The sequence below is a fragment of the Syngnathoides biaculeatus genome, chromosome 16 (genome assembly GCF_019802595.1).
Source record: "Syngnathoides biaculeatus isolate LvHL_M chromosome 16, ASM1980259v1, whole genome shotgun sequence".
Taxonomy (NCBI): Eukaryota; Metazoa; Chordata; class Actinopteri; order Syngnathiformes; family Syngnathidae; genus Syngnathoides; species Syngnathoides biaculeatus.
In genome coordinates, this window is record NC_084655.1 from 8699534 (window position 1) to 8721750 (window position 22217).

The following is a 22217-nucleotide window of genomic DNA, read 5'->3' on the forward strand; positions in this document are numbered from 1 at the left end:
GAGCACGAGGAGGCGGGAATAATATCGACGACGAGCGCGCGCACAGCGGTCAACCCCACCGCTGTATTCTAAAATCTTTGAATAGTTTTTCATTTAGCTTTAAGTCAGTTTCAGACTTAAAAGGGATAGGTTGTCTTCAAATCAACGCATCACGTTGGATTCATCCTCAAATCAATTTAAGATTTTTTTATTTATCTTCAAGTCAATGCAAGACTTGTTTTTACCTGGTCAACAAGTTGTTCAATTCAGGAAAAAAAAAAAAAAAAAGAACTGTTGGACCATCACACTGTGTCACAGAGACATCTCGCGGCAGACCTTTGTTAATGCAAGCATGTCGGTTTAAAAGAAACCCACAACTACTAACTGCTGCTACTACTACTACTACTAGTGTATGTGTGTGTGTGTTTCTTTCGGCTTGTCCCTTTCGGGGTCGCCACAGCGTGTGCGTCTGGAGTGCCTGCCCACCCATCAAGTGTCAAATCAATCAAGAAGTTGTTCATACAGAACCTCGACGAAAGTCATTTTAGTTGAAATGGCGATCGCGTGTTTTGCAGACTGCTCGTTAATATACGCAAAAAATAATATCATAAATAGATCGATCCAATGTCAAATCCCTTGGTATATGATAGAGGAAATGTAGGCGAGTGAAGTCTCAAACGTAAACGTCGTCACTTTTTGCACTTGTAACTTTGGAGAAAAGTACATATACGTTTATGCTATGTTCGTGCAGTTGAATTTGCCCGGATGTGGAGCAATTTGTATGTATAGCTATACTTTGAAAGACCTTACGTCAGCGCCGCTGGTGTAGTGGTATCATGCAAGATTCCCATTCTTGCGACCCGGGTTCGATTCCCGGGCGGCGCACTGTTTTTATGTCCCCACTTGTATATCCGGTTAATACCAATATTTAAGCATACACAAAGTCGAACTCTTACTATCGAAACGTGCAATTAAACACATAATTCTTCTTCTTTTCCTTTCGGCTTCTCCCGACGAGGGGTCGCCACAGCCTGTCATCTTTTTCCATCTAAGCTACAGCATGTAAACATCATTATTACTTGTAGTAGTATTACTGCTGAATATTGAAAGAAGTGTTACCATCAAGATATTTGAGCGCTATTGCTGTAGTATTACAATTACTGTATTAATAACAACTTAGATTTATATGCCGTGTTTCAAGGAACCTAAGAATTCTTCAATGATAAAGTTGAAAAATGATTTTTAAAAATGAGACCTTTATTATATGAAATCAAACAAAATATTTGAATTGTAATAATAATAATAGAAATAGTAATTACAGTAAATCATCATAAAACGTTACCCTTACTGAAACAAGGGGCGGCAAACTCTTCTGTTGAAATACCACATTTGATTTTTAAATTGAAAAAATCTGCACATAACCATTCATCCATAAATTTTCTGAGCCGCTTATCCTCACAAGGGTCACGGGAGTGCTGGAGCCAATCCCAACTATTATTGTTGAATTCAAATGTGCACTATACGTACGTTCGTTCAGCCATCACCATCTATAATCGCTTAATCCATCATCCATCCTCCATCTATCTGTGATAAAATAGTAATTAATTCTCCTTTTGTAAATGCATTAGTTATTATTAACTGTGTTGTAATTTATCAACTAAAAGCTAATAAAATAAATACACGTTGTTAAAAGTTTAGGTAAATTTGTTTATGCCTTTTTTAAAAAATCGACTCACCAGATCATTAATAAGCAATGTAAAGGTTAAATTTTATCTTGAAAACAGGAAGTGACTAAATGCGCCACCAAAGCAGGTGTGTGCGTTCATGGAGAGCAGCAAGTGCGAATAGATGCACTCAACCATCGTTGTCACCATTATGTTGTAGGTTGGGTTTTTTTTTGTTTGTTTGTTTTTTTTTTAATACAGTGTTTGATACTTCGATGTTTTAGTTTGTGAACGCGTGCGCGGAAAATATCACGTGACGAGGAAGGAAAAGAAAGTAACGGCTGACTTGCTGACGATTTGGATGGTCTAAACTTGACACACACAGTTGAACTAAAACTAAAGCAAGGTAAGCTCCTCTGAAATTAATGTACAATATTTTAAAAAAATTATGGAAATCCCTCGTGTCCAAATAATTAAAAAAACACGAGCACGTGACTTTATTGAGGTTGACTTACGTGTTTGTCTGTTTTTGTCACTTTGAATTACTTTGACTGTTCTGTTGCAAAACTTGTATTCAGTGATGTAGTTCGTCATTTGTGTCGGATAATTTTCACTTTCACTTATCACATCCTGCATGAATACTTTCATACCATTTTAACACTTCATGAATAATGTTTATTGTGTCTCCCTTCAAATTACTCTACATTAAACGTCATCATTGTGATTATTATTGCTATTACATGATTAATATTTTATGCGGTTCAATGTTTTCCCGCCATTGGTGGAATTTTCCATAAATTGTTGCTCGAGAACTAGCTGCAGAGGGCGCGCTTTGGCATCACGTGACACTAATAGTGAGCAAATACTGTACATGTTCATTTTCACAACTAAATATTTTGTGTCCATGATAATTATAAATAATAGATTTTAAAGAACACAAAGCTACAAACGAGATTTGACATTGTGATATGGCCATTTATTATTATTGAAATGTATTGTAAAGACGTTCATAACTCTGTATGTCTATTTTTTGCCATATATATCTACTAATCATTCATGTACCATCTTTCAGTGCACCTAATCACCCCTATTCGTTCAGCCATCACCATCCATAATCGCTTAATCCATCATCCATCCTCCATCTATCTGTCCATCTCTATCCTTACATCCATCCATGTGGCATTTGACAGAACCGATGTAACCATGCTAATTTGCCATGCCAGTGACTCCTAGAGAAAAATAATTCTACAAAATGATGCTGCCACCCATATATTTCAAAGTTGGGATGGTGTTCCTTGCCTTCCCAGCTTCACGCTTTTTCCTCCAAACATAAAAGTGGTCATTATGCCCATTCCGATCATAATGTATCTCCCCAAACTAAGGTGTTTGTCCATATATGGATTTGCAAATTGTAATATCGTTTTAATTTTTGGGGGGAGTACAGTTAGGGCTTCTTCCTGGCCGAGTGGCTTTTCAGTCCGTGTCAGTGTTGTACTTGCTTCGCTGTGGATAATGTCATACACTTACCAGATTCAGCCAACCATATTTACAAGGTCTTTTGCTATTATTCTTTGGTTGATATCCACATTACGTACCAAAGCACGTTTAACTCTAGGACATAAATATTTACAATAAACCTATCAGAGCTTTCAAAGACACAAGCTCATCAATGGGGTTTGTGATGTTACTTGATTTAAAGTTCTGACTTTGGAAAAAATTGCCTTTTAAAAAGCCTTTCTCTCATTATTCTTGAATTTAGCGAATAGTAATTTTGGTAATCCCAGTTGAACTAAAACAGCAAAGGTTCAGTGTAATTTCAAATCAGATAGAAAAAAAAAGTGTCTTATTTCATATACGGTATGTCAAGTTGTGGTTTCAACTTTATGTGTTTATCTGTGTTTCCGTCTGTTCTATCTACACTAAACTGTAGCTCTTTGAATTATATTTTGGTTTCTGATCCATCTTTCAAAATTGAGCAAACCTTCCATTACAAATAATGAAAATCGTCTTAAAAAGTTTTTGGTAATATTACAATGAAATAAAAATTAGCATCTATCTATCTATCCATCCATCCATCCATCCATCCATCCATTGTTCTTTTAGTTGGGTTGGTTGGCAACATGGAGGCGAGAGGAAAGTACGACTTTACGGCGACAACAGCAGGCGAGCTAAACTTTAAGAAAGACGACGTAGTCAAGGTTAGAAAAGCAAGATCAGCAGACAGTTGGGCCTCTGGACCCCGAAATCACTTTTGACCCCAAGGTGTCTTTCTATCTCTCCTTCTGGTGTCTCCTGTCAGATTTTAAGCACGCACGGCGAGTGGTACAAAGCCGAGATGGACGGACGTGAAGGCTTTGTGCCCAAAAACTACATGAACGTGACCACACCAGCGTAAGTCCCACCCCTCCATGTGATACTGACATGGACAGGTCATGCTCTCTCTTCTATGATGACATTTGGATGTTTGTAGGTGGTTCCAGGAGAATGCCACTCGTGGTGCAGCGGAAAAAATCCTCAGCGCCAAACCCATCGGAGCCTTTGTTATCCGAGGATGCCAAAGTTCACCTGGAAATTTCTCCATCTCTGTCAAGTCAGTGACAAATCCCACAGATATAAAATCTTCTCGATCAAGTTTGCTAATTTTAAACATAATATTAATAACTTCATGTGATCCCAAAAGGGGGTGTGAATACACTTGTTAGCGTATAAGGAAACTCATTTCAGCCGTTTGTATCCAGGATCTTGTTCCATGGTCATGACCCACAGCTCGTGACTATAGGTGAGGGTAGGAAAGTAGATCAACTGCTAAATCGAAAGGTTCGCTTTTCGACTTAGCTCCCTCTTTACCACAACGGACTGATACAAAGTCCGCATATCTGCAGACGGTGCACCAATCCGCCTGTCGATCTCCCGCGTCATTCTTCCCTCACTCGTGAACAAAACAGCAAGATACTTTGAACTGATACTTGGTGAAAAGCTGGTCCGCTATTCCATGGCCAGGACGAAGGCCACATTGCTCCTCCTGAAGCTAAGATTCAACTTCCTCCTCTTCAACACCCCTGAAGTGACATGACCAGGGAGGCTGAAGACTGTTATCCCCCTGTAGTGCGTACGCAACCTTTGGTCCGCCTTTTTAAAAACCACAGTATATTTAATAAATTACCACATCTTTTGCTTTAATTCAATAGATATTGTGCCTCGGCTGCCTGGTGGCACTATCATCCAGACGTATGTAAATACACTGGGCAGTTACTCATAAGTAAGCTGTATGAATATTGATTGTTGATTGCAGAGGACCTAGAATCTATCCCTGTGAGTTTTGTTGTATTATCTGTCTGCATGAACTGTTGCACCATTTTTGTTCAAACATCTATTTTTCCACTGGTATTCATGTACCTGCTAATAGCATTTCCAATTTTGTGCTAGCATTAACATGGCTTTTTTTAATTCAAAAACTGTAGTTTTAGGGTTGTATGTTTAGTTTGAAAGTAGAATTTTGATGGGATTGGCAATAAATTACTTCAAACCTCTTTTTTGAACAATTGCTCACTATCTGCCAAAGGGCTACATTATATCACTTTAGTTTATTTCACTGCTACAATACAGCACTCATAGTTTTGACTCATGAATAAAAAAAAAATGGCTGAATACTGGGTTATACTGTATGTCAACATTTGGAAGTCAAGGCACCAAGGTACTTTTCTAGTGTTAGTTTTGTTTGTTTAGAAAGTAAAATACTTTAGGTGATGGAAATGCTAGTGCGGTTTGTTACTTTCTATGAGGCATAAAAGTAGAATTGCTCAGCGAATGTGTTTTATCAGTTTGTTCATGAAGACTTTGAGTTGCATCTGTAGTTGAACTTTGAACTCCACGCAGGCATGAGTGCGATGTGCAGCACTTCAAGGTCATCCGTGACGAAGGGGGTCACTACTTCCTGTGGGTTGAGAGGTTCACATCCCTCAACAAGCTAGTGGACTTCTACAAAACTTCTTCCATCTCCAAGACAACTAACATCGTCCTCAACGACGGCACCGATGCCACTAGAACACCCGGCACTCAATTGGTAAATACAGTACTTAAAAATCTCTATAAAGTGAAAATAAATGTTTTGTAAATTTGACCCATCACAATGAAGAATGTTATGAACAGTCCTGCCACATTTGTATCATTGAAACAAAATTGTCAGTTATCAATCAAATACAACTACATCTTATTCATACGCCTACACAAAACTCCAAGTTTGTGAAAATATATCTGCTTAAAGCCCCCGGTGGCTGGAAGATATCCTGCTGAGTCATCGTAGGGCTTTTCCAGACCACAACAACGAGGTGCTCTAAAGTGGCCACTAGCCACACGCTGAGAAGCCCCTGTTTACATGCTGGTTGTCAAGTCAACTTTTTAGTTTTTTTTTCTTACTTTCCACTTCCACCCTCTCTCTGTGGTGTGCGCTCATTGTGGTACAGAGCTCGATTTAAAAAATATATAACCCAAATTCTCTCTTCTGTCTTGCTCTGCATGACATCCACACACTCATGGCCAGCAACAATACAATACTACTATGCCACGGCTGTCACATAGGTCTTAAAAAAAACTAAGAAATTAAATTTAAAAAGGCTGGTGCAAAGGGTTTCTGCCTCAAAGTTCTGAGGTCTGTGTGGAGTTTGCATACTCTCCTTGTTCCTGGGTGGGTTTTCTCAGGCCACTCTGGTTTCTTTTACATCCCAAAATCATGCATTTGTTGGACTCTAAATTGCCATTATAAATGATTGTGATTGCAAATGGTTGTCTGTGTGCCCTGCGAATGACTGGCAACCAGTTCAGCCTGTACCCCGCCTCCTGAACAAAGATAGCTGGGGTAGGCTTCGACGCTCCCTCGACCCTTGTGTGGATAAGTGGCTCAGATAATGGATGGATGGTAATTAAAAAGCACCCGCCCACATGCTCGCTATTAAGGCAACTTCATCTTCTTAATCTTAATCTTAAAAAATTATTCCCTACCTTGCTCTTCTGTCTTTCTTGGAATGACATGCACACACACTCATCCAACAACAAGGCACTCTTAAAGTGGGCGCACAAGGTTAACCCCGTGTCTACACAGTGGTTATCAAGTTGACTACAGTATTGACATTTTTTTTTTGTTTCCACTTCCACGTTCTCTCTTGATGTGCGCTCACTCAGGGCTGGCAATGAGGTGTTCTAAAGCAAGAACGCCAGTCCGAAGCTTCCGTCCACACTCGAGCTATTAAGTCTATTTCGTCAACTTGAAAAAAATAAAATACCCCCAACTCACTCCTCTGTCTTTCTCTCTATGACATGCTCACACTCAAGCCCGACAATGTGGCACGCGAAAGTGGCCTCAGCAGCAGAGTATCAGATGGGAATATGCATTTTCAGGATGTAGACATAGCAAGTTAGCTAATTGCATGTCGCAATTGCACCGAGTAATAACTGGTACACACAAGGATGTTTTTATTTTATTTTAAGAGATTTTTTATGTATGGGAGCCTCTTGTAACTTGGAAGTTGTTGGCTTTCCCCACACGCAAAGATTTTGGGTCATAAATATTGAATACCGTTAATATTAATTATTGTCGGTCTGGAGCAGGATAATCTTATAAAACATAAAATAATCTTGGGTTTGTTGTCTCTGGGCAGGATGGTGCAAAATCGGGATAAAAACTGTCCAATTATCTCTCATGGAAACAAAGCACGGTTCTTATGTGGTTGCAACTATTTTCAAACATGTACTTCGAAAGATTTGTAATTTGTGTTTCCTCAATTCGTTTTACAGTCAAATTTTCATAATAAAAAGTATAGCCTTTCATGTCTGCTGCCGGAGGAATAAAGACGCTCTGAAGCAGAGCCGATGTTCGATGTTTCTTCTGTGCTGAACAGGAAGTGAGCAAACTGATAACCTTCAGCGAAATTATGCCACGCGGTGAGTTATGTGGTGGCCGCAGTGTGCCTTGCAACAAGACTCTGGGTTACAAGCTCGACAGGGTACTCTGTGCTTTCGTCTTTCCCATGCAGTCCGAAAACGTGGAGGTTAGCTTCACGAAAGATGGTGACTTGCCCTGAGCTGTCATTTTTCCCTATTGAAATGAAATGAAATGCCATTACTGCATTGATTGCAACACTCCATAAAACACCGCCATTTTTTGGGTTACATGTTTTTGAAGAGAGAAACATTTAGATTTTTTTGTGGTCACCGGAGTGAAGCAGGGAAGAAAGGCAGGAGTGCAGAAGTCTAAAAAAGTATTTATTTTCCCAAAATGCAAAACAAGCAGGCAAATATGACTGCCAATGGCGATGAGCCGACATGGACATCTTCTTCATAAAACAAATAGAGACAGTCTCTAAATCAACAAAATATCCTTGATTATAATTTTCTCAAATTTACTCCTTGCTCATATTTCATACTTCCCATTTCAAATTCAAATATCCCCTTAAAGATATTTTGATATTTAACATTTATTTTGCGTCCACATTTTTGCATTTGTAATATTTCCTCAGTTCCTCACAAATTTGCTCCCTAATTACGTCTTTAAAATCAAGATACATAGTATTTCATCATAATAACTATTGTTTGGTGATTTCAAAAATTGCTCCTTTTATTTATGTAAACATATGATATTCAGATTTAAGATCTTACTTAAGACTGATTTTCTATTGCTTTATCTATAATTCCCCTTTTTTTCAGTTCCTCTTGTATGTGTTCCCAGGTTATTCCTTTGATGTTGAGCTGTTTTTTCGCACTTTTCACAATTCACAATCGTTATTTTCCTCTGCTCTCTGTGTTGCTTGTTGGGTATAATTTATTACTTCGGCTGTAAGATATAGGCCGGGGTGTTAAACTCATTTGTGTCGCAGGCTACATTTTACCTTACGGTTTCCCTCAGAGGGCCGTTATGACTGTGAAACCATAAAAATCTTTAACCACCTCAACATATTTGCAGATGAAATTTATGAACTAGTTTAGGAATCAGAAATCAAGGGTAATTGGTTTTTCAACCGTTGCTGTTCGGTAACACGAAAATGCTTGTAATATCTCAGCGTTGTCATTTATGATATGACAATTTGAAATTTTGGTGCAGGTTTGAACAAAAATCATGGAAGTTGATACATATGATTTGCCTTCGCGGGCCACATAAAAACATGCACCGGGCGGGTCAGACCCCCGGGCCTTGAGTTTGACACCTGTTATGTATGTGGTTTACCTTATGTCTCATTTTACGACTTAGCTATTTTTCTTAGCCTCAGTTATGTCACTTTTGAACCATTTTTAAGTGTTACAACGTGTTCCACACTCTTCTCCATTTTGCCAGATAATCGGAAGGATTCCGTCTCTTCAACACTTTCGCTTCTGTAAATTCTCCTCGCTTCCCATGTCCTGTTTTGACATCTCACTTGGTCATGTGTTTTTACATATTGTCAAATTAATTGACCTTCAGAATCAGTTGTATTCTATTCCTCCATTTTCCTTTGTACGTTTCTCTCCATCTCACTCTTGTGTTCCTTTTCCTCTACTTTTTCCCCTTGGCACAAATCTTCATCTCCCTGTTTTTTCTACTTTCCCCCCTCATTTCCCCACTAATCCTGTCATTTTCAGACCACTAAACATATATTTGGGTGAATCAATCAAATCACAAGAAAGTTTAGTATTTGGGAGTACGGTAAATCTACAAAATGAGTGAGAGGAATGTGGAATCCACTGAACCAAACTGTTATAACCATACATTAGCTTAATTGGTATTTCGGGGTGTTTCTTTGCTTGTTTTTTCAGTTTTGTGTCAAGATTGGGTTTAACTTAAAAATTAACGTTTTTAATCAACACCAATCATTAAATAAATTGCTGTCTCGTGCAAAAATAAACAAATTTTTAGTCTGTATTTGAAAATACTTACTTTACCATGTACCTTTCCCTGGTGCAGGCAGTTCACCTAAAACTATTTCCAAGTGTAGACTAGTAGTATTACACACAGACACATGATGTGTGTGTGCACGTGCTAAATCACAGAAAAATGCATAAACCCAATTATCGTAGGAATAAGAAAAAAAATATTGAAGCCTTCAAAGAATTCGGATATGGGAACAATTTCATTGCACTTTCTTGAGGAGTGTCGTCAGCATTGCACGTCAAGTGAGCAGCAATATGCCAACATCAAATTTTCAGTGGCATTTTTAATTCAAATCCTAGTGGCATATTTACTTACATACAGCAACATGGAAATGCATATATCTTACTGTAAAAGGAAGCGCTTGAACAGGGCAAGGGACAAAATGATGAGGAGTGGCCTTTTAATTATTATTTAAGACTATCAATTCATTAGCAAGTTACTGCTTTGAGTAATTACTGGCAAAGTTATCATTATTGTTTTTATGAAGGTGTGTATTTGATGTATTTTTTAATCCAGATCGTGCATTATTAGTGGGTACGCGTGGTCTTCAGATGTTCTAAATCTGTTCTTAGAGTACGAGGAAAAACTTATATGAACATTTTGATAGCTTGCATGTATATGTGTCAAACGTGCGAGCAATTTAAGCATATATTTGTGTGTATGCACATTTAGTAAATGAGGTCAAATGTTTCGCTTTAATAGTAAAAGTTTGGACTTTAAGGTCAACATTTGGACTGCAATTTGGGTCATGAAGATCAAAATTATAATATGTTGGTTATTTGGGGGCATTTTAAGATTCACGTTTTGCTTTGCAAAGTTGCATCTTGAAAAGCAAAGTCGGGACTTCAGGGGGATTATTTTTCAAACTTGAATTAAAAATTGATACCTGCACGTCATTGTTTTACTTTATATTTCCAACTTGGAGCTTTAAGGTTAAAGTTGTAATTTGAAGGTAAAAAAAATGGGGCTTCAAGGTCAAACTTGGGACATGAAGTCAATATTGGGACATGGTCATAATTAGAATCTGATCATTTTTTGTAACCTGAAGATTAATTTTTCACCTTGAATATCAAACTGGGGACTTGAATGTCATAGTTGGGACTTTGAGGTCATTTTATGATTCAAAGATCAAAATTGTGATGTGAAGGTCAACATTTGGACCTTCATTTTGTGTCATGATGTTCAAAATGAAGATATAAAGGTAATTGCTCGGGAGCTCAAGAGCAACGTCAAACTTGCATCTTGAAGGTCAGATTTTGGATTTTTCGGGGGTTATTTTTCAAACTTGAATTTAAAATGTCAAATGTCAAAAATGTAAACAAAAAAATTCAAAGGTTGTGTCTCATTGTTTTGCAGGCAAGGGGGCATGGCTGTGAGGAGCGCATCAAGAGTGTCACTCAATCAGGAAGAAGAAGCCCAATCGGTTCTGCTCGAGCTCCTGACACTACCCAGCTCTGCCAGGTCTGACCAACACACCACACACACACACTGTTCAATGCTACTCAATTAGCATAGCAACATGCTACGTGGGTTTGTGATTTCCAGCAGAGGACGCCGCCGCAGCAGGTTTTGGCTTTGTACAACTTCAACGCAGAAGAAGACGATGAATTGAGCTTCTCTGCTGGCGACATCATCAATATCACCGATGCCTCCGACCCGGCTTGGTGGACAGGGCGGTGCGGTGGAAGGAAAGGACTCTTTCCGGCAAACTACACCAAACCGCTATGATGCAAGACACTCCAAGAATGAGGATGAGGTAGAAGAACAACAAGAAGAAAGAGAAGAGGAAGAGGAGAAAGAAACCAAGTGTGGCTATGTTTATTAGGTACAGGAGAAATGTTACAAAATAATAGAACATTTCACTTTGATGTTTTTTTTTACTTTTTATGTACAGCAAAAGCATCAGTAAGAATTTGTAGCATGAGAAAAGTGTGCTATGCAAGGCATCATGGGAAGGCAGTAGGGCTAGGCTGTTGTAGCAATTCATTTCAGGCTATTAGTTAAAAAGAAATCAACGAAAGCAAAAAAAAAATGTGTTTTTTGTTGACAAAAGTGAGATGTTCTCGTGAGATTTTATGCAGTGTGTCCCAACTAGGGAAGGGAATTGATCAGAATTTAGTGATTCCAATTTCATTATGGATCTGATTTGTTATCAATTGTTATTGAATGAAGAAATGAAGTGTTACAACTTGTTTCCTTCAACACTTTTATATCTTCAGCTTAAAACAGAAGGTACAGGATATCCATATGCAGAATGCGTTACTAATTTGGAATGTATCCTTACCTCTCCGAGTATTGCCTAAAGTATTCACTCACCTGCCTTGACTAACGTGAATTTACGCGCTATCCCATTCTTAAACCACAGAATAGAATATGACATCGGTCATTTATTTATTATTTCTTGTATTTGGGGCTGGGGGTGTGATAAGTACAATTGTCAGCCAAGCTAACACAATTCCTAGAAATCAAATTACTCATTACTTAGACCTATCCAAAACAGTTCACCGCAATTCTTGGTTGATTGTTTTTTGCGTTAGTAAATTTTTTTTTCCCCATGTCTTTTTGTTACCAGTGGTTTTTTTTTATTTAAATATATATATATATATATATATATCGAGACATGAAGATGAAGAAAGCCTGGAGGGTTGTTTTAGAGATTGCAGCAGTGATGAGATGAAGAGATGCTACCGCTGCGCCACTTTGATCAGACAGGAAGTGGTTTGTTTGTGTGACTCCTCGCTCCTGCGGTGTGACCTTCATCCTCATCATATCCATCTTCACAATTGACGAGAAGATGTTGGTTTCTTATGAAATAATTGTATTTCCTGTCAGTACAGTCAAGTATTACTTTTGAAAGTGTGCAAATGAACATGATAAAATTTTCCTTGCTGCAAACATACTAATGATTATTTTGATTATTTATTGACTGTGATGTCACTATGATGAACATTTGGGTTGCACTTGACACAATGACAAATATTAATTAATATTGATAAACACTGATGGACATAGTTTATCGAACACACTCACAAAGAGATAGAAAAGAAGTCCAGTTAGTTTCTCTGCTCACAAAGCCTCCCAAGGTTTCGCCATTGTCGTCATGTGGTCCTGTTACCATGGTTACCAGGTGACGACAATCCAAAGGATAACCTTGTCAGACAAGATGTTAACATAAGTGAGGAAATGTCACATAATTGTGTGTTCAACACGTTAATCATAAAAGACACTAAAGGACAGCTAGTGTCTGAATTTATGTTTCGCTATAGTGTACTAAACATAGGGCTACAATTCCTTAAAATAAGATCTGAATTGTCATTAATAAAAAGTCACTCATTAACTGCTTGGGAACTGAGGACACCAATTGTTGAAGCTTTGTAGGTTTAATTCTTTCCCATCCTTGCTTGATGTACAACAAATTGCTCAACAGTCGTGTGGTCGTATTCTGCACTTTGCAATGCACCACACATTTTCAGGTCCAGAGTACTGGCAGGATAGCACTCAGATACTTTTACTACGAAGCCGCACTGTTGGAACAAATGTACAATGTCGCATGGCATTGTCGCGACTCTCTTGCTGAAATAAGTAGAGACGTCTCTGCCTTTGGCTTTCCATGGATGGCGGCATATGTTGCTCCAAAAACCTCAGTTATGACCACGCGACTTTGAAATGCAGTTAAACCATAACATTACTCCTTGTAACGCTGCTACTGCCCAACGCTGGATGTTACCGTTAGCTAAGGCACAGGACCGAGCAAATTGTTTTGTTTTCTTGTGCCTTTTTATGGTTTGGTGTTTGGTTCGTAATAATATCAGTCAGTGAATATGAAATAGCCACAAATTCCTATTTATGTTTTTGCTTTCTCTCATGTTATCACCAACAACACAACGACTGTACCTCAAAACAAAAGGCAAGCAGATGGTTTGGTTTCTTGTCTTTGTTGCTATTAACGACGGCGTTTGAGAAATGCGCCGCGTGTGCAAGTAACAAAGCGCTTTGCTAACGAATTATGGATCCGCTATGGATCTGCTCACAATTGGCTATCGAGCGTGAGCGTCTCATTCATAAAACAAGCTCTTAATGAGCCCTCAAATGCTAATCACATTGTGACCGTCTCAGGCACAAAACACTTTTTGTATTTTTTAAAACCTCAGAACAATGTTAGCCATCATGTTAGCTATTGTTGACAATTCAGTATTCCAGCAAATATTTTAGCCATGCTGGTACAGATGCGAACAAATATTTCACTTTAACAATGTTGGCAAACATGCTAGCAATATTTCGCATTTGTCATGCCAGTCATCGTAAGAAACATTTATCACACTTAGACTTTGTAAGCAAACATATTAGCCACAAACTGATGATAGTAATACCGTACCATTAGATATCACATCTTTATCACTCCTCTACATCATTTGAGCAATATTATTGAGCCTAGAATTATTACCACATTTTGTACTGTCAAAGGTTGGATACAAGGGCTAGGGAAAAAATTTTCTCAGTCTTTGTGTGTTTTCTATAATTACCATCAGACATAGAATATGTTTGGAGCCAAATGTCTAAATTAACTTTACAGGGGGTATAACATTTTATTGAATAGCCATCCAAGCTGCTTATCCCTACAAGGGTAGCGGGAGTGCTGGAGCCTATCCCAGCTAACTTCGGGCGAAGGTCAGTTGTAGGGCACATATCGAATATATTTTGTATTCTCCCATTTTGAATTCGATGCCGGCAACACATGACAAAAATGCTGGAACAGAGGTTACAAAAGAGTGGCAAGGCTGAGGAATCCTTAAAAAAAATGGAACATTTCACAGGTGAACAAGATAATTGGGGAAAGGTGAGTATAATAATTGGGCGTCCTCAAAAAACTCAGTTCTGCACAACCAAGGATGGAATGAGATTCACCACTTTTAATTATTTGTAATATTACAGGTGTTTTTCTCTGAGAATACAAGTTCAAGGAGTTTAGACATTTCATCATCCACTGTGTAAAATATAATCAAAAGATTTATAGAATCTGGAGAAATAAGCATGTAAGTGGTATGGCCGAAAAGCATCATTAAATGCCAGTGACCTTCGATCACCCATCCAGCACTGCTTTAAAAACTGGCATCATTGTGTAAATGATTTTGCCATGTGGACTCGAGAACATTTCAGAAAAATATTGTCAGTTGACACTTTGTTGCTACATTTACAAGTTAAAACTCTACCATGAAAAGTGAAAGCCATACATCAACAACACCCGGACAATGTCTTTCTCTGTGCCTGAGCTCATCCAAGATGGACTGAAGCAAATATGAAAAGTGTGTTATGGCCTGATGAGCTGGATTGTTTTGGAAAATTGTGGATGTTGTTCTCTCCAACCCAAAGAGGAGCAGCTTATGGATTGTTATCAATACAAAGTTAAAACTCCAGCATCTGTGATGGTATGGTTAGCGCCTATGGCATGGGTAACTTGGACATATATGAAGACACTATTAATGCTGATACAGACAGGTTCTGGAGCAACATATGCTGCCATCCAAGCAAGCTCTTTTTTTTCAATTATGTCACTGTATATCTAAGCAAGACATTTCTGCACGCGTTAGAACAGCATGGCTTCAGAGTAAAAGAATAGTCGAGTATTAGACTGACCTTCCAGCAGTCAAGACCTGTCTCCAATTGAAAATGTGTGGCAGATTATGAAGTGTAAAATATTACAACAGACAATCTAGACTGCTGAGTAACTGAAGCTGTACATCAGGCAAAAATGGGAAAGAATTCCACCTACAAAGCTTCAACAATTAGTTTCCTCAATTCCATATTGCTTAATTGAGTGTTGTTGAAAGCAAAAGAGATTTATCAGTGATAAAGATGCCCTTGTCCCGATTCAATTATGACCTGACTATTTTTCTTTTTTTTTCAAATGATTCATATAAAAAGTTCGCACAAATGACACAGCAAAATATTTTTTACCAACTTTTTAAATATTCTGAATGCAGTTTCTGCTCAACTTCATTTCATGTTTGTTCCTCCCTTTGCTGCACTTTTACTAAAACTCCTGCTTGAGCTACGACTAATTATAAACACTTTTACCATGGCAGCAAAAGCATACACTGTATGACATAAAAAATACAAACCCAAAACTCTTAAACAATACAAAGCCAAAACTCTCAGTTGCTTTATTATTTGAGCTTTAAAGCAGACTGCCTATGTTTTACTTTTAGAGACAGGGCAAATAAATTGTCTTCTATTAGATGACAAGGAGTAAATACAGTACTGAATGTGTCTTTTTTTTTTTTATTAACATTTTTGTTTGTCAGTGTGCTGTGAGATCTTTCAATTGTAAAATACTGTATGTGCTTGGCCCCCATAACTGGTGGTCGTTGCGGGGGTTGCGGACAACCACACGTTGTGAATGCCTTTTGTTCCCCTCCCAAGAGGATCAAACCTCCTTTGCCGTTCAGTGTTCAGACTGTGTACTTTTTCGTCTTATTTATAAACACCTCAATATTTTACAGCTATGGCATGCCATCAGACACTGCTATTTTACAGTGAGTGTGTAGGTCACCTATTATTCGGAATATGGCTATGAGATCTGAGTGGAGGGTCGGGTCCCAAACAAATGAATGAATGGGAAACATTGCAGCGGATGCGACACATTAACAACAGCACAGAAATTATGATCATTATTCATACTGGCCTATCAGGAAAACTCTTGGCGTCCTCGATGGCCAATATTTTCTACTTAATTTACCAACTTGAAGCTGATGATGGCTATAAAAGTGTCAAATGGAAGTCAAACACAATACTGTATCACATTTTCCTCCAGAAGGTCCACTCACTGGAGCCTCTCCCGTAACACACACACACACGCGAACGGGATCTTAACACCTCCCACTTGACGAGCTGTCTCCTAGTTACAAGCGGAGAAGTGCTCGGCTCCTGTTCCCGTTCCTGCTGGTCCTGATGACGATGACAATGATGATGATGATGATTCCACTCACGAGGCAATGTGGACTTGAGCTGACTGAACCTGGCGACCTCTCAGGTCTGGAGCTGCTGTCGTGAACAGAAGACAAGAAGGTAAGAAGAATTATTTCTGCCTCTGCCACCCACAACATACAGCAATCATCCCAGACCACGGCGTTGTTAAAGTCGGGAGAAAAAAACCCAAACACATTTTCAACACTTTATTCATTGACAAATAACACTGATATTATTTCAAATATTTGTGATGCCTTGAGTTGATGTGATTTGCAAGTTAAACATGAAATAAATCCACATTGTTTTCAATTGCTTATGTGTATGCACTTTCAATTTTATTTTTTAGAGACACCCTATTCAATACACTAGGTAGGGAGGTAGGTATGGTTGTTTAGTGCACTTAGTAAAAGTATAATATTATTGGCATAAACATATAATCATAAATGAAATCAAGTTACAGTATCCGAAACTATTATGCATAAAATTAATCCATCCATCATTTTCTTTGCTGCTTATCCTCACGAGGGTCATGGGGAGCGGTGGAGGCATTTCCCAGCTGTCAACGGGCAGGAGACAGGGTACACCCTGAAATGGTTGCCAGCCAATCGCAGGGCACATGGAGACAGACAACAGTCACACTCACAATCACACCTGTTACATGTTTTTGGGATGTGGGAGGAAACCGGAGTGCCCAGAGAAAACCTACGCAGGCACAGGGAGAACATGCAAACTCCACACAGGCGGGGCCAGGACCTCTGAACTGTGAGGCCAACGCTTTACAAACTGATTCACTGTGCCTCATGCATAAAATTGCACATTAAAAGTCATGTTTGAACAATGTGTCAGAGTTCAGGCAACAACAAGGATCAAAATTCAGAAACCAGAGAGAACAAGCAGGTTGAGATCAATTTTTACTGTACAACTGTTGGTGGAAGGGTTGGTGACTCGAAGTGGGCAATTCCAGGTCCGAGAAAAAGACAGGGTTGACAGGGCGCTGGGAGTGGCTTGCAGGGAGCATACAAAGACGTGACGGGCTGGGAAAGGAGCAGAGACAAGTCAGGCTGGGCTTTCAAAAAGGTCTTCAGTAAAAAGACCGAGTGGCTGGATGTACAAACTCATTGCAGGGTATTGACAATCTGGCTGAGGGGTGGGTTCTGAGGTCAGCTTTAAGAAGGCTAGCTCGTTGGAGATGCGATACAGCTGCTGAGTGTCTCCAGTGGACCACATCGGCAAGAGCACGCAAACAGGGACACACACACACACACACACACACACACTTGGGTGGGGCTCACAGTGCTGATACAGCAGACCTGACACATCCATCCATCCATTAACTATCCTCACAAAGGTCACAGGAGTGCCGGACCCTCTGCCAGGTATCTTCGGGCACGTGGAGGGGTACACGCTGAACACGTTGCCAGCAAATCGCAGGGCAAGACCTGACACAATGTGTACGAATTGAGAGCCCTAAAAATGGAAAAGAATCTAAACAGTGTATACTGCATGTTAAAATGCATTATATAGTAGACATATGTAATATGCATGAGATTAGAGTAGAATAGAAGAGAATCACTGAGCAGTGAAATGTCCTGAAGGTAAAGTCCAAATAATAAAGAGGAAATGTGCGTGTGTGTTTGTTTTAACACATCAAGTGTTGTATATCAATATTTATTGACTGAAGACTAAGTTACTGTGAGAGTGTGACAACAACAAACATCAACTTTTACAACTTCAATCATCATCATCATCATCATTCAGTGAGTGGAACATACAGTGTGAGCGTGAGTGTGCGTGAGTGGTTCCGCCAAAAAGCTTTCAAGTCCCGCTGACCTTTGAGCTGGTTGCCGAACACCATGCTGACATTTTGTCTCCTGACGTAAGCGTGATTAGCATTTAGCACACGTTAGCATTCATCCAAAGCCAGCGTAGCCTGTTTCCCCTTGAATTCTTTTTTTTTTTCAACCTCGTGTGAAGCGTCTTTCAGCGTCAGTCCAGATGAAAATCCGTGATATAGAGCAGCAGTCCCAAACCTTTTTTAGTCAGGGGCCGATGTACATCTATTTCCCAAACACGCATTGACACCCCTCTGACCATTTGAGGTGGTGAGCATCAGGGGCACCCCTGGGCCTGAAGCCCCCCTGAAAACTTTTGAAGTAACATCGTATCTCAAGAGTTGAAGTCCAATGGGCCAGCGGTGCTGAACTCAACCGTGCAAATTAAACTGACATAGCAATAAATGCAGGCTGAAAATCTGCCTGAACAAAAAAATGCCTGTTGGGAATAAATGATTACAATCTCATAGAATAAATGTTGCTGGCTCACAGTTCTACAGTGTAGGGTTCAAATCCGGGATACGATAAGCGATCACTGTACACTAGATTAAATCCTCAATTCTGTAGATTCTGAACAATTTTTTAAATATAACTTAGTCATACAATCATTTTTGTTCCAGCAAAGTTCACATTTTCCCGACATGGAGGCAGAGGCGGAGAACACCAGCTCCCCATTCCAGGACCTTCCTCTCCTACTGAACGTCACCAATGTGACGACTTCGGACGATGATTCGGGTCCCGGTGTTGGGGGCATCCTCATCCCTCTTATCTACATGATTGTTTGCGTAATCGGTCTGGGTGGGAATACACTGGTTATCCACATTGTCCTGCATCACTCCAAGATGGAATCCGTGACAAACATGTACATCCTCAACTTGGCCATCGCCGATGAGCTCTTCATGCTGGGCCTTCCCTTCCTGGCTGTGCAGAACTCCCTGCAGGCGTGGCCGTTCGGGTCGTTCATGTGCCGCCTAGTGATGACGGTGGACTCCATCAACCAGTTCACCAGCATTTTCTGCCTGACCGTCATGAGTGTAGACCGCTACGTGGCGGTGGGGCACCCCGTCCACTCGGCCCGGTGGCGCCGGCCCCGCGTCGCCAAGGTAGTCAATGGCACCGTGTGGGCGCTCTCTTTCTTAGTGGTCCTGCCTGTGGTGGTGTTCGCCAACATCCATAAAACAGGCGGAACCTGCAACATCCTGTGGCCGGCCCCAGCCAAGGTGTGGAGGGCGGCATTCATCGTCTACACATCCACAGTGGGCTTCCTGTGTCCCCTGCTCATCATTTGCCTCTGCTACCTGCTCATCGTCTTCAAGGTTAGATTTACAATACATTTAAACGGAAAAATGTGAATCAGAATCACTAGCCTAATGTGAAGCTGTAATGTGAAACAACGCGGAGGGGTTAAAAGACCTTGGCATAGATGTTTCTATAATGCTAAACCTTCAAAAAACTACTACTTCGACACACACAGTGTCACCAGCATCTGTGGGGTAGGACCGAGTGGACTACACTGAATCACTGGAATCGTTGGAAACAACTATGCCAGGTTCAGTGGCAAACCGTTGAGGAGTTGCTCCGTTAACATCATAGATCTGATACACTTCAAAGTCACAAGAACAGCAGTTACCTTTACATTCCAAACGCAGATGTTTTGAAGGTTGGGAATTGAAGGGCTCTGATTGGTTGATGGGCATTGGCAAGAGTGCATGACTGACCAACTGCGACAAATGGAGCAGAAACACATGCCAACAGACTAACCAACAAAACTCAGAAGAATTAATTGTCTCTGACTGTGAGAATAAGTCCTTCTGTTTTCACTTTCATGATTCCTGTGATCTTAGATTCTCTCTTGTATTCACTGTCTGATTGTAAACTGTCCTTGAGTAAAATGTATTTTCATTTGAAGGTGCGGAGCTCGGCCAAGAAGGTCCATGTTGCCTCTGCCAAGCGCCGCAAATCGGAGCGCAAGGTAACCCGCATGGTGGTGATTGTGGTGGCAGTCTTTGTCTTGTGCTGGTTCCCCTTCTATGCACTTAACGTGCTCAACCTGCTGGTGGCGCTGCCCGGCGAGTACCAAGGGTTGTACTACTTTGTGGTGGTGCTGGGCTACGCCAACAGCTGCGCCAATCCCGTGGTCTACGGCTTCATGTCGGACAACTTCAAGAGGGGTTTCCGTAAAGCCCTCTGTCGTGCCACCCGCAAAGTGGAGAACCATCACCAAGACCACCAGGACACCCAGAACCAGGTGCCACAGGAGGGCAGCAAGCCGGCACCGGTGCCCCGGGAGAGTCTTAGACGAGGACTCCGTGAAGATGACGACATCTCGGAAATGATGCAAGTCTTCAGAAACGGACAAAACGGAATTACAGACTGCCCGTCTCAGAGTCTAGAGCCTTTGTTGGCCGATCACGAGGCTGCGGAAATAAGTTCCCAGGGAAAAACATTGGACCTGAGAAGCACAGATCTCAGTCGGAGGGACCTCGTGGCCGGCGAGGCATCGCTATCGTGATAACTTTGCTCAGAAATGATGTACAGTGAAGTGCAAAAACACTGCCCGACGACAATGCACACAGTGCCTCTTTGGAAATAAGCTACTTGTGGTTTGTCTGGACCTGGCCTAACATGAACTGCCGATTAGTTCATTGTTTGTCTCAATGTGCTCTGACATTGTCTGTCAACCAGTCAGTTGGTTCTCTATATTGTTTATGTCATGAAATTTATTGCCGACCAGTCCAGGGTTCACCCCTGGCTCTTGCCCCAAAGTCAACTGAGACAGATAAGGATACCACCTCATACTATCCAGAAATATTTTCAAATGTAGGGGGTAAACGCCAAAAGTTATCCAATAAATAAATACAAGTAAAAGTAAAGTACAAGTATCTGAAAACTCTACTTAATTACAAGTATTACCGTAACAAAGTAGTTTTACTTGGTTATTTCTCACCGGTGTTTGATACAGTTGACTTCACATCTCAAATGTTTTTTTTTTTTTTTATAAGATCCGAACACTGTCTGATTATTTGTCTGTGTTTCTATAGTCAGGTGATGGCAGCCTCACTGTGACTCACTTGTTTTGTGGCTGTGATTCAGTGACAATATGCACTCTTGTTGTACTCTCACACTAATATTAATTGTGTGTGTGCCTGTGTGTGTACGTGTTGGTGAGAGTGATGGAAGCTCTTAATTATGCTGCATACCCACCAGCAGATTGCCACTGACGATATGAAGTCTTGATTAAAAATCTGGAATCTTTGCCAGAAAATCTAATGTAATGTTTCTGCTAATTTAGCCTATCTGGTCTCTGCGCACTTTGTTTTGGGACATTTGTTAACAGGCAAACAAATCAATCGAGCAAGCGATCAATTGACAGAATAAACAGCTGAAACTCTAAAACAAATATAAGACTTGTGATAATATAGTACTAATACTTAGTGGTCTGTGACATTAATTAAAATTATTTTAAAATAATTAAAATTAATTATAAGTTATTTATATTTTTAATTGTGCATTGCAAAATAGTTGATACTCATAACAATTTTCTTATAATTGTAATCCTTTTTTATTTCATCATTTTAATTGATTTTGCTGTAATAAATCAATGAACTATTTAATATAATAAAAGGGTTATACGTAAATTTGTCTATTTCAAAAATATTACTTTGATTTAGTTATTTAAGGTGATTCACTAGTTAAATCAAGTATTTATGTGATAAATGAAGAAATGGGCGGCACGGTGGAGAAGCTAGTAAAGCGTTGGCCTTACAGTTCTGAGGTCCGGGTTTCAATCCCAGACCCGCCTGTGTGGAGTTTGCATGTTCTCCCTGTGCCTGCTTGGGCTTCCTCCGGGCACTCTGGTTTCCTCCCACATCTCAAAAA

General features: G+C 40.0%; 2 protein-coding genes, 1 long non-coding RNA gene and 1 other non-coding gene across 6 annotated transcripts; 3 read left to right on the forward strand and 1 right to left on the reverse strand.

Annotated features, from left to right (window-relative positions):
- Positions 1-793: 793 nt before the first annotated feature.
- trnag-ccc (transfer RNA glycine (anticodon CCC)) lies at positions 794-864 on the forward strand. Its single transcript has one exon. It is a non-coding gene; the product is annotated as a tRNA-Gly (tRNA).
- A 913-nt stretch (positions 865-1777) lies between these two features.
- On the forward strand, positions 1778-12154 carry LOC133515003 (GRB2-related adapter protein 2-like). 3 transcript variants are annotated; one of them, XM_061847190.1, is made up of 7 exons: positions 1778-2049; positions 3747-3841; positions 3943-4034; positions 4114-4233; positions 5520-5706; positions 10897-11001; positions 11086-12154. In XM_061847190.1, the coding sequence occupies exons 2-7, from the start codon at positions 3764-3766 to the stop codon at positions 11266-11268; spliced, it is 765 nt and encodes a 254-aa protein (XP_061703174.1). In that variant the 5' UTR covers positions 1778-2049; positions 3747-3763; the 3' UTR covers positions 11269-12154. The 3 variants fall into 3 exon arrangements, with proteins under 3 accessions (XP_061703174.1, XP_061703175.1, XP_061703176.1); XM_061847191.1 differs by having other exon boundaries at positions 11089-12154; XM_061847192.1 differs by lacking the exon at positions 3747-3841.
- Positions 12138-13556, reverse strand: LOC133515004 (uncharacterized). The gene is made up of 3 exons (XR_009798938.1): positions 13435-13556; positions 12571-12690; positions 12138-12344 (listed from the first exon to the last, which is right to left on the reverse strand). It is a non-coding gene; the product is annotated as an uncharacterized LOC133515004 (long non-coding RNA).
- Positions 13557-18979: 5423 nt separating this feature from the next.
- LOC133514475 (somatostatin receptor type 5-like) lies at positions 18980-20850 on the forward strand. The gene is made up of 2 exons (XM_061846215.1): positions 18980-19654; positions 20248-20850. The coding sequence occupies exons 1-2, from the start codon at positions 18980-18982 to the stop codon at positions 20848-20850; spliced, it is 1278 nt and encodes a 425-aa protein (XP_061702199.1).
- The last annotated feature ends 1367 nt before the right edge of the window (positions 20851-22217 follow it).